Here is a 13,270-nt window from a genome sequence, read left to right as displayed (position 1 = left end):
AAACTAAAAACATGTTACCGATTCAGTACCGACGTATAAGTTCTTTTAAAGATACGCTTAGTCATATCCAAAGTTCCAAACACCGTCTCTATATAAATATATACAAAACCGTTATTTCCCGCCACGAGTAGAATAATGATTAGACATGACGTACACTCGTTCTAGGGCATGAAACACTGCATCTCCATCAATGGCGAAGCTTCAATTCAAGCTCACACGCATTGTATCTCGTCACGATCAACTCAAAGTCTCATTCAATCACCTCAAATCTCATATCAAAACCGGTTTACTCGAGGTAATTATTAACTCACTTCAAACTTCAAATAATTTGACAAATTAAACGTTGATTTCGTTACCTGTGATGAATTTGTAGGCTGAGGATGTGTTCAGTTCGCTAGCGGTTCCACTTATGAAGCTCGTCGGTTTGAAGAGCGATGAAATGGCGGGAGAAGGAAGATCGAACACGTTTTCTGTTAATATACGTGCAAATGATCAGGTATATGTTTCGTTTTAGTGTGGTTACGTGTTTTGAATAATTCGGTTCGTGATGTTTAACCTAATTTTATTGAGGTGATGTGATTAGGATTAATAGAATTTTGTAATTTAGGTTTAGGAATATGTGCACATGAAGCATGTAATTGAGGTGCTATGACTAGGCTCGAGTTCGGCTTGTTTCGAGCTCGAGCTCGTCTCGGCTTGTTTATTATTTATTAATTTGTTTATATACTTTTCTTAATTTTTTTAATATATTTTGAGGAAAACCTTAATGACCCTAAGCTTGGCTGTGCGTGCACTGTGCAGTGTGAAATTAATACATAAATGCCCAAAATAGGTAAAACTTAAAAATACAGAAGGTTTGTTAAGGCTTCGCGACCCTAAACGAGCTTTCCATACAAGGCTCGAGCTCGATAATTGTGCGAACATTATTTGAGCTTTGGGCTCGGCTTGAGATCGAAAAAGCTTAGATCGTTTCAAGTTTTCTATCTATCCGAGCTTGGTTTGTTTTGAGTTCTTTTTCTAAAACTCGAGCTCAGCTCGTGAGCTGTTTTATCAAGCTCAGGCTTGGCTTGTTTATTATTTATTAAGTTGTTTATATTCATTTTTAATTATTATTATATATTTTGAGAAAAACTTTAAATGAGGCTAGGCTCGGCTCAGCTTGAGTTCTTGTAGTACCTTAATTGAGCCAAATTTCGGCTCGAGCTCAGCTGTGCAGTGTGAAATTAATACATATAGAAGTCCAAAGGAGGCCAAACTTAAAAATCTACAATGCTCGACGAGCCTAAGCAAGCCTCCCTTACAAGGCTCGAGCTTGGGCTCGATAACCGTACGAGGTTTATCTGAGGCTTGGGCTCGGCTTGAGCTTGAAAAAGCTCTGCTCATTTCGAGCTTTTTATCGATACGAGCTCAAGTAGCTTGTGAGCAGTTTGACTCGTTTGCACCCATAATATATGATTAGAAGAATTGTCTGTTAATTTTAGCTTTATTATTATTATTATTGTTTTTTATTATTGTCTTTTTTTTTTCAAATGGCTTTAATTTCTGGTTTATTACCTGTGGCATCATACAGTACGAATTTCAAGACATGATTAGAGAGAATACACATAAGTCAATGTCAACTGGCAAGAGAGGATCTGATTTGCACAAGCTGGAGGTACCTTTGTTCTTATTGTTCAAATAGGATCATAATTGTGCTAGATTTAAAACAATATCTCTATGCTGATGCAAGAAATTCTCATTTTGTCACTTTACTTATTGTGTTTTAAACTATTGGACTAGTTGCTCATGTAGTGGATAATATTAGATGCTCAACTGGCTCGTTTGTTCTCATTGTATGCCTTGTCTATATATTAGTGAGGATGTAGCTAATTCGTATTCATTCAATTCAAACCAAATGAGAATGTTACTTACCTCTCTTGATCCATAACAGTTTTACATAATTTGTGTGAGAATTCAATCTTAATTTAGTAGTTCTTATAACGTTGCTTCTTGCCTCTTTGACGGTGTTAGAAGTGAAGTGTAAATCAAAGAAAACTGTCTTCTAAATTATTGTTAGATCGTAAGGGGAACTAATATGAAACAAGTGGGAGTAACATAGCAATTGCCACCAGTCATTTTCTTCTGTTTGCATTCAGCTATTATTCGGGTCACTTTAACATGGATTAACCTTGCGAGTTTGCTGGATAGAGGATATTGATAGGTCTGTTTGTAGGTTTAATGTAGGGAATTACCAGATGAAGATTGCAATCTATGCATAACTTTATGTACTCTGCAATTTAGTATTTATCCATTTCTTGAAAAAGGAACAGTGCTATTTGGAAAGTCTTTTAAAGTTTAATCATATAAAGCATGTTTGCCTTCATCCTTACCTCATTTATTAATTCCAATGTGAAGCTGTTTTGCAGCTTTTACATCATACCATTTTCCCTTTATACTATATACGTGGCACATTCAATACCGAATCAGTTTAAAGTTAGAATTGTAAGAACCGCATAAGCACTTGTACATAGTGCTACACAGATATAACGGGAGAGAGAAGGATATGTATCACAGTTAAAGCAATAGGGACATGTGTTTATGCGGTTCCCACAGTTCTCTACTTAAAATTGGTTTTATATCGACCCTTTAACATATCTAAATATCATCTTAGTTTATCTATCATTTAAAAATTTATGTATATGGTTTTTGTGTTTGGGAAACTGCAGGAAGAGACCACAAATAATGCAATCATGGCAGGCAATGAGGTTATTCATAAACAGAAACAACAACTTATACAACTAGTGAAGCTTCTCAAACAAGTTGAAAATTGTGTTAAATCTAGCCGGAAAAACATGTTTCAAACAATTGATGACCACAAAGCCCGCATCCACATGTTCTTGCGAAAAGCTGTCACTTACATATCTGTCATTCAACAATCAACCCATGACGGTCAAGCCCCCGTGAGCACATTCAAACTTCTGAAAGCTTTCTATGATCTTGTGACAGAAGTCCTAAGTTCAGTTGAGGGTGGGGTGGATAATCTCATCAACGAATTAAATGATGAAATGTGTAAGCCGATGATTGAGTATGTCAAAAGTTGTAAAGCTGAAATGACAATTGGCACATGCCCTCGTTTGTTGGTTGCGTTGGAGGATATGAAAGAGGTGGCAAAAGACGGAAGGGTAGAATTGGAATATGCGAGAAAAATGGTGAGAGTGGCTGAAGAAAGGAAGATTGAAGCTTTGAGTATGCTGAGAGAATCAGAAGAAAACATAAAAAAAATGAGACGATACCTGGAGTTATCTAATGACAAGAAGGCAACTATTGGTCAGTCTGGTCGTTATGCAAAGAACAAAGTAAGTCCTTTATTTAGTTATTTATAGATCATGAAGTTATTTGCTCTTTTATAGTTTTATTAATAGATTAAACAAACCCATGATTAGTTGTTTGATTTAGCTTAATCCAATCTTTAATGATGCTAGTATCTGCTTATCAATGAACATGAGAAAATATAAGTAAAATAAGAAGCTAAATTGAAGCAAACTGCATTTGGCAAAATTGGTGGTTTTGTGGGTTGGGAATGGGTTAAAACTGGTTGAATTGGGTATTCGGGTTGACCCGCGAACTATGACTAGTTAACAAGAATATGGTCGACTCAGCTTGGCTTGACCGTTAACCTAGGGGTGTCAGTCGTGTCGGGTGGGTGTGTTGACGGGCTGAAATGTTCAACCTGAACACGACCATTTTTATATTTGTGTCAAAAACATTAAACATCAACCCTAACTTAGACACACTTAAAATCGCGTAACCCGAACACGACCTGTTTAAACATGATCCTATTTATCTGAATGTCTCAAAAGGGCTGGTGGGTAATAATTAAGTTGTAAACGTGTTAATCCATTTGGTGGGTTATAAACTATGAGTTAGATGGGTTAATGGGTTGACCTGTTTAACTAAACGGGTTAAATAGGTCAATCCAAACGGGTTGGATCGTGTCGTGTCGCGTCATGTTGGAAATTGCCACCACCCCTACGCTAACTTCCCAACAATTTAAAAACAAATCTTTTTATAGTTTTATAAATAATCAATGTATTAAAAATATTATAAATCATCACTTAAAGGGTATTTAACTCACTTTTTTTCGGATAAAGCGATTTAGGAGGCTGTAAGAATGTAAGTTAACTTTTAGCTTGTTTGACCTATTTGACTCATTTCATTTAAGCCAATTTTCCATTTTTACGTTTTGACCCGTTTGTGATAATATAAAGCCCAAACCGCCACCTCTAAATCATAATCTGACTGTTAAAACTTTTGTTAATCTTTGATCCAGTTATTAGCACCAGCACCACAAGAGGATCAAACTAAAGATGACAAGTTACTCTGGGAACTACTGAAAAAGAAACGAATCTGTCAACAGCCCGAGAGCCCATTCGGACCTACAGAGCTTTTTCATGTCGGAACCAGCACCAAAAATCCTAACCCAACAACTGGAAAACCATCCATCACTCACAGTCATAGACCTACAACACGGGCCTACAGCAAAATGAAAACACACTCATCAGGTTCCTTGCTCGCATTGGGCTTATCGCCTGCATTATCATTATCAAGAAAATGAAATCTTATCAAAGGTATAAATCTCTTTTCTCATGTTCGATCGCACGTTATTAGAATAAACGAATAAGTAGATATATCGCTTTTTCTATAAACTATAGTTGTTTCGCATGTCGTTGATGGTTGGATCTGCACAAAGTTGCAAGCTTCTGATACTTGTGAAAAGTTGATATAGTATGTGTTGAAATTGGTTTTAACTTTTAACTGAATCCCCTCACATAACTCCTGATGTATGGCTCGGTAGAGCTGACTCATGGCTCGTAACTCGTTTGCAATTGGCTCGGTAAAACTCACTCGTAATTCAGCTCGGTCCAGTTACCGAAGGTAGCTCATACTTTAATTCTATGTTATTTGAGACTTATATAACTTGATATTATTGTTAGTTATCAAAACAAAAACAAAAAAAGAGCCAACTTATCGAGTCACGAATAGGCTTGAACTGAATACGAGCTCAACTTCCAGCTCGGGTTAAAATATTACGAGTCCGACCAAGTTGACGCCAACTTGTATGCATATAAAAAATACTTAGAAAATTATACTTATTAAGTGGACACAAATCTCAGCACTGATCCAAGCCATGATCAATTAACCTTAATGAAAAGTTTATACTTACAGAACTTTTTTGTTTAACTTCAGATTTTCAAATCTTTTAAACTTTGACTTAAGATTTATAAATCTTTATTTGACTTTAGATTTGCAAATCTTTATTTGACTTTAGATTTGCAAATCTTTTAAGTTTCTATTGAATATCAATTCAATGTGATGTCCATTTAGCTTCCCTTCCAATCGACGAACACACGCCCCCTAAAATCTACAGTCTACTACTAAAGTCTATCTATTGTCCATTTTGTGGGACTTTAACCGGTACCAGTTTGGTGGGATAAACATGCTATCTATGTTTAAACTATTTCACAATTTGTTATATCAATGGTACTTTTATGTATACACTAATATCAAGTATTCTACGCATACGTGTTTTGTACATTTTAAAGCTTAATTTGTACCGCCAATTTGGCTTAATGGGTTGTAAAGAAAACTATTTTAACATAGTTTATTTTCATTTTCATTGGTCATTTTTGTTTTTTCATCCTTTTCTCTTATATTTTATTATTTGTGTTTGGTTATCTTTTAATTAATGTTCATATATCTATTTTGAGTTTTCTCTCTCGTTTGGTACCCACCGTAGTGTGCGGGTTTGGTTGTGCAAGTTTGAACGTTACATTAAAAAAAAACAATGGAACAAATATGTTTTGATACCCTTTTGGTTATATTACGACAAAATTTTTTGCTTTCACTTTCTGTTGATATAGCCAGCATAGCGAAATAAAAAGAGTTACACGTTTGATCTGATCTAGCTAATACAAGACCAATTTCAAGTTAAGTAACACAAAAAAAGAGAGAAAAAACTCATAAAAACAAGTTAATTAATTTTAAATTAATTGATTTTAAATACAGTATCAGCCAGTTATGTCACCAGTAAACACAATGTTTATTATATTATTATTAATAATTAATCTATCTATGTATCAAACGCGTCCATCTTAAATAAATAAATAGTAAAAAAAAAAGACTAAAATCAACATCGATTTGGTGTCAAAAACAATTATCGAAATATTTAAAACTTTAATAATAATTTAGACCCGTGAGCCAAGTGGGCCCTTTATTCTCTCTCAATAGTCAATCCAACCAACACTAGATAATAATTTGAAGTCAACTTCTTCTTCCTGCAGGTCTTTCGTCAAGTCAACGATGGGCAATTGCTTCTCCGGCGACGATCAAGGCAAGTTCGCCGTGGGGGCCACTTCTTCTTCTGCTACTGCTAACGGTCCAAACGACGCCGTTGACAATTTCTTCATATCTCGCGACCGCGATCGTCTATTCTCTCAGATCGAGGTATTCATATTAATATTAATATTCATTCCTTCTCTTATTATTCAGTTCCATTCGTTTATATCCATACGTGTACTCTCAGTATATTATGTATATGTATTTTGTATTCATTCATTCATCGATTGTAACGCTCAACTGAATTGTACTTATTATTATTATTATTATTATTATTATTATTATTATTCAGATTCAGATATTGGAAGCTTATTTACATTACTTTGGAGTTTAAAATGAGTAGTTAATAGACACACACGTGCTAACTATTGGAATTATAGCTCACGCTGCTTGCAGTCGATATCGCCGCGGTGATATATTGGTTATCGGTACTTGATAAAATTTCAGTCAAAATATCGGTACCAATAGTATTGGCGATATTGGACCGATGTATCATTGATATTTCCGATATAAGTGTTTTAAGTCTTATTTATCAGTTTTTAGTGTTCAATGTTAGTGTTTTAACTCTTAATCATTTCCTACTTGCTACAATTTTGATAGTGTTTTGCAAGTTGCAAAAGGTTAATTTGTGAATGGTAGGAGGAGAGTATACTGAATTGTTAGTGTTAGATTTCTCTTTATATATATGAATTTTACATGATATTAAAATTACCGATATCCCAGCGCGATTACCGATTTTCGATATTTTTCCGCATTAACTGCTTAGGCTCAAAACAAGCTGAGCTTTTTCGAGCTCCAAACGAGCCTCAAATAAAACTCGTTTGAGCCTTAGCGAGCCTTGTGTTTTTTTAAGTGTTTCCTCTTTTGGACTTCTATCAGTCTGTGTATTAATTTTATACTACAGTAACTACACAACCGGGCTTGAACCAAGCTTTGGCTCATTTACGGTACTACACGAGCTCAAGCCGAGATTAGGCTCATTAAATATTTTTTATGAAGTATATAAAAATAATTAAAAACTTATATGAATTAATTAATAAATAATAAGCGAGCTGAGCTCGAGCTTTAACAAAATAGCTTGAAATGAGCTGAGCTCGAGCTCTCGTAAGTCAAAATGAGCTGAGATCGAGCCTGGCTCGGCTTGTTTACACCCCTAGGTGTGCATGAAACCAAAAAAAAACTATCAGAAATACAACCGTAAAAAAAAGCCGACGGTTTAATTTTATATTTTTGTAAAAAGAGAAGTTACGGTTCGGCTTTGCGTTTGCATGTAATAAAAACTGAAAAACCCAAACTGAACCGAATATATAGATTTTTATTTTTGTTTTAAGTTTTAACTATTTTGTAAGAATTTGATAAATATTTTACTAAAAACTGAAAAACCCGAACTGAACTGAATATATAGATTTTTATTTTTGTTTTTAACTATTTTTGTAAGAATTTGATAAATATGTAACTAATCTTTTGTTTTAGCTCAAATGTATAATAATCAATAATCAACTACTTATTAATTACCAAAATGATTTAGGATTTTGGGCCCAAATTAACTTTTTTGGGACAGATTTTTTGTCCAAAATTTTCAAGCTCAAATAGCCAAATCGAAACTAAACGCCTTTTAAAAATTCAAAAACCGGAGTTTTGGTTCTTGGTTCAGTTTTTGCCCAAAAACCGACCCAGACCGAACGGTGCACATCACTACCAACCACTAGTATAGAAAGTAAGATAAATTGGCTTGATTCACATTGAGTGAATTAGTAGGGTGTACTTCCTGTATTCAAGAGAGACATCAATTTTCACTGTATATTTAATTGGTTTGTTTTTGCTTAAATTAAATGTGGATCTTGAAATTTTTCTTCAAAGTAGATTACAATTGCTAAAAATCTGCGTGAGTTATTATAACTTCAGTTTTTATAGCTCTTTTGATTGCTGCTTTAAAGGTTAGTTTGTGAGTATGATATCTTAGTTTGTGAGACTCATTTCTAGTAGCCTTACATTTTTTTAGATTGTGGTTAGCTATGATTTAGATGTTGTAATCAAATTACTTTACTTGATGTTGTTAAAAAACTTTTTGCAGCTATCTTTATCTGCAACAAACTTGCGTGACAGGGATGTGCTTTCCAAGGTAAGTTTATCACTTTCTTTACAGAGAAAATAAAACGATACTACGAACTTATTAAAATGTAGTTCTTTAAGCCTTTTGATTTCTCACATGTGTGTTCTGTTTATAGAGTGATCCTATGGCGGTTGTTTATATCAAAGGAAACGACGGTTCGCTGCAGGAGCTTGGCCGAACAGAAGTTGTTTTAAATTCATTAAATCCACAGTGGATCACAAAAATAAAAGTCACTTATTGTTTTGAGACAGTTCAAACACTCTTGTAAGTGATAACATATCATATTTTTATATACTGATTTACGTCTTTATATCAGTATTATATACATTACTGGTTATCTTACATCACAGGTTCCATGTGTATGACGTTGATACCCAGTTTCAAGGCCCAGAAGGAAAGGTATATCACTTGATTTTTAAGCCGGGTTACTATATTAAATTTCAGTCACTAATGATTTAAACTATGTTTATGTCATTTAATACTTTAATGGTATTCCTAAGCAGACACTTAAGCTGGATGATCAGCAATATTTGGGTGAGTGTACTTGCAAGTTGTCTCAGGTATTGAATCTTTATCTAATTGTTTTGTCATAACTTACACGTAATGATAAAGTTTAAATAATTAAAGTAGATGATGCATATCAGCTTACAACCTGAATATGCCGATTCGGGCTGTGTTTAACCTAAACGGGTTGAACAGGTCAATTAAGTTGAAAGTTATCAGCAGTCTATTCTTTACGCAAGCAATGTTCTAAATCATTTAATCATTATAAAAAGATCAAACTTTTAAATTTATATTTGCGGCCTTGGGGGTTAACTTGATCTGACCCATTTAAATCCGAACCCGTTTTGCTGGTTGACTTGTTTTGACCCATTTAATCGTAGACGGTTTTTTGTTTATGTGTAGATAGTCACTGGTTCAAAGCACTCCTGGAGCGCAGATCTTGTAACCATAGCAGATTCAACCGAGTCAACTCGGGCAAAAAAACTAGGACGGCTTACTGTCCACGCAGAAGAACAACTTGTCTCCAAGACTACTGCAGAGTTGACATTTAAATGTACAGATTTAGAAAATAAAGATTTTTTCTCGAAAAGTGTACGTACCTTGTGATCAGTTATTCTGTTACTAAATAATGATAAACACATTTTCTGATTTTTCCCATTTTATTTTGTTTCTTACAGGACTGTTTTCTAGTAATTTCAAAATCTTTGGAGACTGGGGCTACTATTCCAATTTGCAGAACCGAAGTTCTGAAAAACAATCTTAACCCTGTATGGAAACCTGTTTTTCTAAACTTGTCACAAGTTGGAGACAAGGTATAAACATTATATTAAATATTAATCCCGTGGTCTAATAAAAAGTATCAAAATACAGAAATCATGATTTTTAGTTAACTTATGCAGGATAAACCACTGATTATTGAGTGCTTTAACTTTAATAGTAACGGAAAGCATGATCTGCTAGGGTAAGACACCACCGTGATCTTTGATCCCCTTTTTTCTTTATATTAATTACCGAATTCGCTTATTATTTTTCTAATCTTTTGACCCGTTTAGCAAATCTCAAAAGTCACTTGCTGAGTTGGAAATGTTATGTTCTAGTAAGCAAGGAGAGAACTTATTTTTACCTATTAATATTGGGAAAGATCATAAGTCAAAGGTCTTAACACATTTGTATCTGTTTTCGTATGAATCCATATATTATATTATTGTGCTTTAGGCTTACTTACGATTGTAAATTTGATACAGGTGTTGAAAAGTCAACTTTTCGTGCAAAACTATTCTGAAAGTGTTCATCATACCTTTGTGGATTACTTAGGTGGATGTGAAATGAATTTCATGGTTGCCATTGATTTCACAGGTATCTGGATTCTTATTTGTTTATTAATTAATAAATAATTAATAATTATGCTGCTTAACTCGTAAATTTATTTGCCAGCTTCAAATGGAAATCCTCGACTGCCCGACTCGTTACATTATTTTGACCATTCTGGACGTCTAAATGAATATCAGAAAGTGAGCAGTTATTTTTTATTTTTTTAATTTACAACAATAAGACATGCTAATCATGTTACACCTATTTTAGGCTATACAAGAAGTTGGAAATGTGCTGCAGTTTTATGATTATGATAAGCAGTTTCCTGCATGGGGATTTGGAGGACGCCCGATTGATGGTCCCGTTAGTCATTGTTTTAACTTAAATGGAAGCCATGAAAAGAACCCAACTGTGAGTTTTAAACTTTTAATTTGCAATGCCTTTTTGAACCGTATATTCTTTCGTATTTAATCATGTTAAACGTTTTATCATCAGGTTTCAGGTATTGATGGAATTATGGCAGCATACAGACAGGCACTTTCTAACGTTTCACTTGCGGGACCCACCCTATTTGGACCTGTAATAACCTCTGCAGCAACAGTAGCCAGCCAATCAGTGGCGGCTAATGAAGACAAGTATTTTGTATTATTAATCATCACAGTATGCACCATTTTCACCACTTTTCATAAAATTGTCATTTTTATATATAAAGTATGATACAACGAGGTGGCAATTTCGACCTATTTACATATGACCATCAAATGGGTTGAAAGTTGCACAATGCGTGTTAGTAAACGCGTTAAACATTCTACATCATGTTATTTAAAATTCATTCATATTTGGCATGCTAATTATTCATAATTTCACAGGACGGAGTGATCACGGATCATCAGGAAACAATTGATGCCATTGTGATGGCAGCTGATCTGCCACTGTCCATCCTCATTGTCGGTGTTGGTGGGGCCGATTTTAAAGAGATGGAGGTACTGAAATTACTTCCATGCCCTTGTTCTATGGCATAGGCTATCAGCCTGTCATGAGTATTGTACTAAACCTTCGGAACAAAATCTATAAACGGGTGTTTATCTTTTATCTATGCAGATGTTGGATGCAGATAAAGGAGAGAAACTTCATAATTCAACAGGGCGTGTTGCATCACGTGATATCGTCCAGTTTGTTCCTTTCAGGGATGTACAAGGTAATATGCCACCTTTTCCACGTCATGCACATTTATCGAATTGAGCCGGGCTGGGTTAGGTTTGGTTGGGCTGGGCCTGGCTGGGTTACGTTTGGTTGGACCGGGCGGGCTTGGTAAGGTTGGGTCAGGTTGGATTACGTTAGGTTTGCTAGGGCCGGGCTGGATTACGTTAAGTTTGGTTGGACCGGGCTGGGTTAGGTTGGGCCCAGTCAGCTTGACCTCAAAACAGTTTTATCAATATCTTTGTGAGTAGTTTGTGTTGAATACATCTACCATCTACAAAATATATTACATTACATTATTACTACAATAATAACTTCATAGGGTAAAGTTAAAATACAAAGGGAGACAAAAATGAGAAGTGTGAGAAGGATTTGTGACCACAAAAAAACCCCTTAAAAACAAATTAAAAAAAAATCATAACTCAAAATATAAATAAAAAACGAAAAAAAATTAAAAAAATAAAATGTTTCCGCCATCATTCCCGATAAAAAAAAAAATAAAAAAAATTGACGAAAAGACACAATGCAGAGATCAAAAGACACAATGACGAAAATGAACAAAAGACACAATTATAACTAAAAAAAGACACAATAGATCACAAAATATAACACAATGCTGAACAAAATATAGCACAATATTGAGTAATATAACACAATATAAGAAAAAAAGACACAATGTTAAGGAAAAAAGACACAATCAATAACGAAAATAAACAAAAAACACAATGATAAACAAAAAGACACAACGACTTTTTTCAATCACCATTATGTTTTTTTGTTTTTTTTTTCTTTTGAGAGCGAGAAAGACGGTGGAAACATTTTTGCGTGTTTTACTTTTTTTGTTTTTTTATTAAATTTTGAGTTATGATTTTTTTATTAATTTTCTTTTTAAGGGTTTTTTTGTGTGGCTACAAATCTTTCTCATTTTTGTTCCCCTTTGTAAAATAACTTGACCCAACATTACATTATTACTACAATAATAACTTTATATTCTACATAAACGATTTAGGAGCTTGCGTGCATTAAAAGTACTCTTAAAGTGACTTTCCACCCATTTGACTAGTTTTCTTTTCAGTTTATTTAATTTACGTTTTTACATATTTGACCGTGTTATGATGTCTTCTCTTTAAACACTATATATTAAAGCATCATATTCATAATAAACGCTAAATGTTGAGTTTTCCCATTTGCAGGCACAGATATATCGGTCGTTCAATCGCTTTTGGCAGAACTACCTTCACAATTCTTAACCTACATGAGAAAAAACGGCATTGAACCAAAACCAAAATTACCCATACCATAGTAAACCTATGCTTTCGGTCATATTCTTTGTACAATATTTCATTTCACTATCACGTTCCATGGTTCCAAACCCCGGACCATGCATCTCTCATTTCATCTCTTGTTTTTGTAACCCGTGATCTGATCGAGCTTGGTGAGCCATCAAAATAGCCCACCAAGTTAGAGCAGACCGTGGTCCGTACAAAATGGAACAAACATTGAAGAGGTAGGTCCCAGCAGAGCCCAGTTGGACCCGCAAGACTCACCTTGAACAGGGACGTCTGCGCAACGACCAACTGCTCCCGCAGGACCCACCATGCTCAGAGAAAACCTTACGCGCAGTACGCCAGCTGTACCCGCAGGGAAAGCCTCCCAATGGTGAAGTACCCCGCCTGTTCCCGCAGTTGCGGATACAAGCCATCAGGGAAGGCTACCCGCACTAACAGCAAAGCTACACGCACAAGGCACTAGTTACTTCAGTAGTCA

At 34.8% G+C, this 13,270-nt stretch overlaps 2 protein-coding genes across 2 annotated transcripts; both read left to right on the top strand.

Moving 5' to 3' along the window:
* Positions 1-99: 99 nt before the first annotated feature.
* Positions 100-4,780, top strand: LOC143608577 (uncharacterized). Its single transcript, XM_077083587.1, has 6 exons — positions 100-295; positions 374-507; positions 757-784; positions 1,508-1,654; positions 2,706-3,335; positions 4,310-4,780. Exons 1-6 carry the CDS (start codon positions 191-193, stop codon positions 4,592-4,594), a joined length of 1,329 nt encoding a protein of 442 aa, XP_076939702.1. The 5' UTR covers positions 100-190; the 3' UTR covers positions 4,595-4,780.
* Positions 4,781-6,268: 1,488 nt separating this feature from the next.
* LOC143608661 (protein BONZAI 1-like) lies at positions 6,269-12,998 on the top strand. Its single transcript, XM_077083639.1, has 16 exons — positions 6,269-6,483; positions 8,450-8,497; positions 8,604-8,752; positions 8,839-8,887; positions 8,992-9,048; positions 9,395-9,583; positions 9,670-9,804; positions 9,892-9,953; positions 10,045-10,147; positions 10,237-10,348; positions 10,427-10,503; positions 10,574-10,714; positions 10,799-10,963; positions 11,173-11,286; positions 11,405-11,501; positions 12,697-12,998. The coding sequence occupies exons 1-16, from the start codon at positions 6,340-6,342 to the stop codon at positions 12,804-12,806; spliced, it is 1,752 nt and encodes a 583-aa protein (XP_076939754.1). The 5' UTR covers positions 6,269-6,339; the 3' UTR covers positions 12,807-12,998.
* Positions 12,999-13,270: the final 272 nt, after the last annotated feature.

This window comes from Bidens hawaiensis, unplaced genomic scaffold (assembly GCF_021521415.1).
Source record: "Bidens hawaiensis isolate Kalapana, Puna unplaced genomic scaffold, B.hawaiensis_p1.1 tig00419396_1, whole genome shotgun sequence".
Lineage (NCBI taxonomy): Eukaryota > Viridiplantae > Streptophyta > Magnoliopsida > Asterales > Asteraceae > Bidens > Bidens hawaiensis.
Note: the sequence above shows the minus strand (reverse complement) of the source record. Positions and strands in the feature narration are given on the sequence as shown.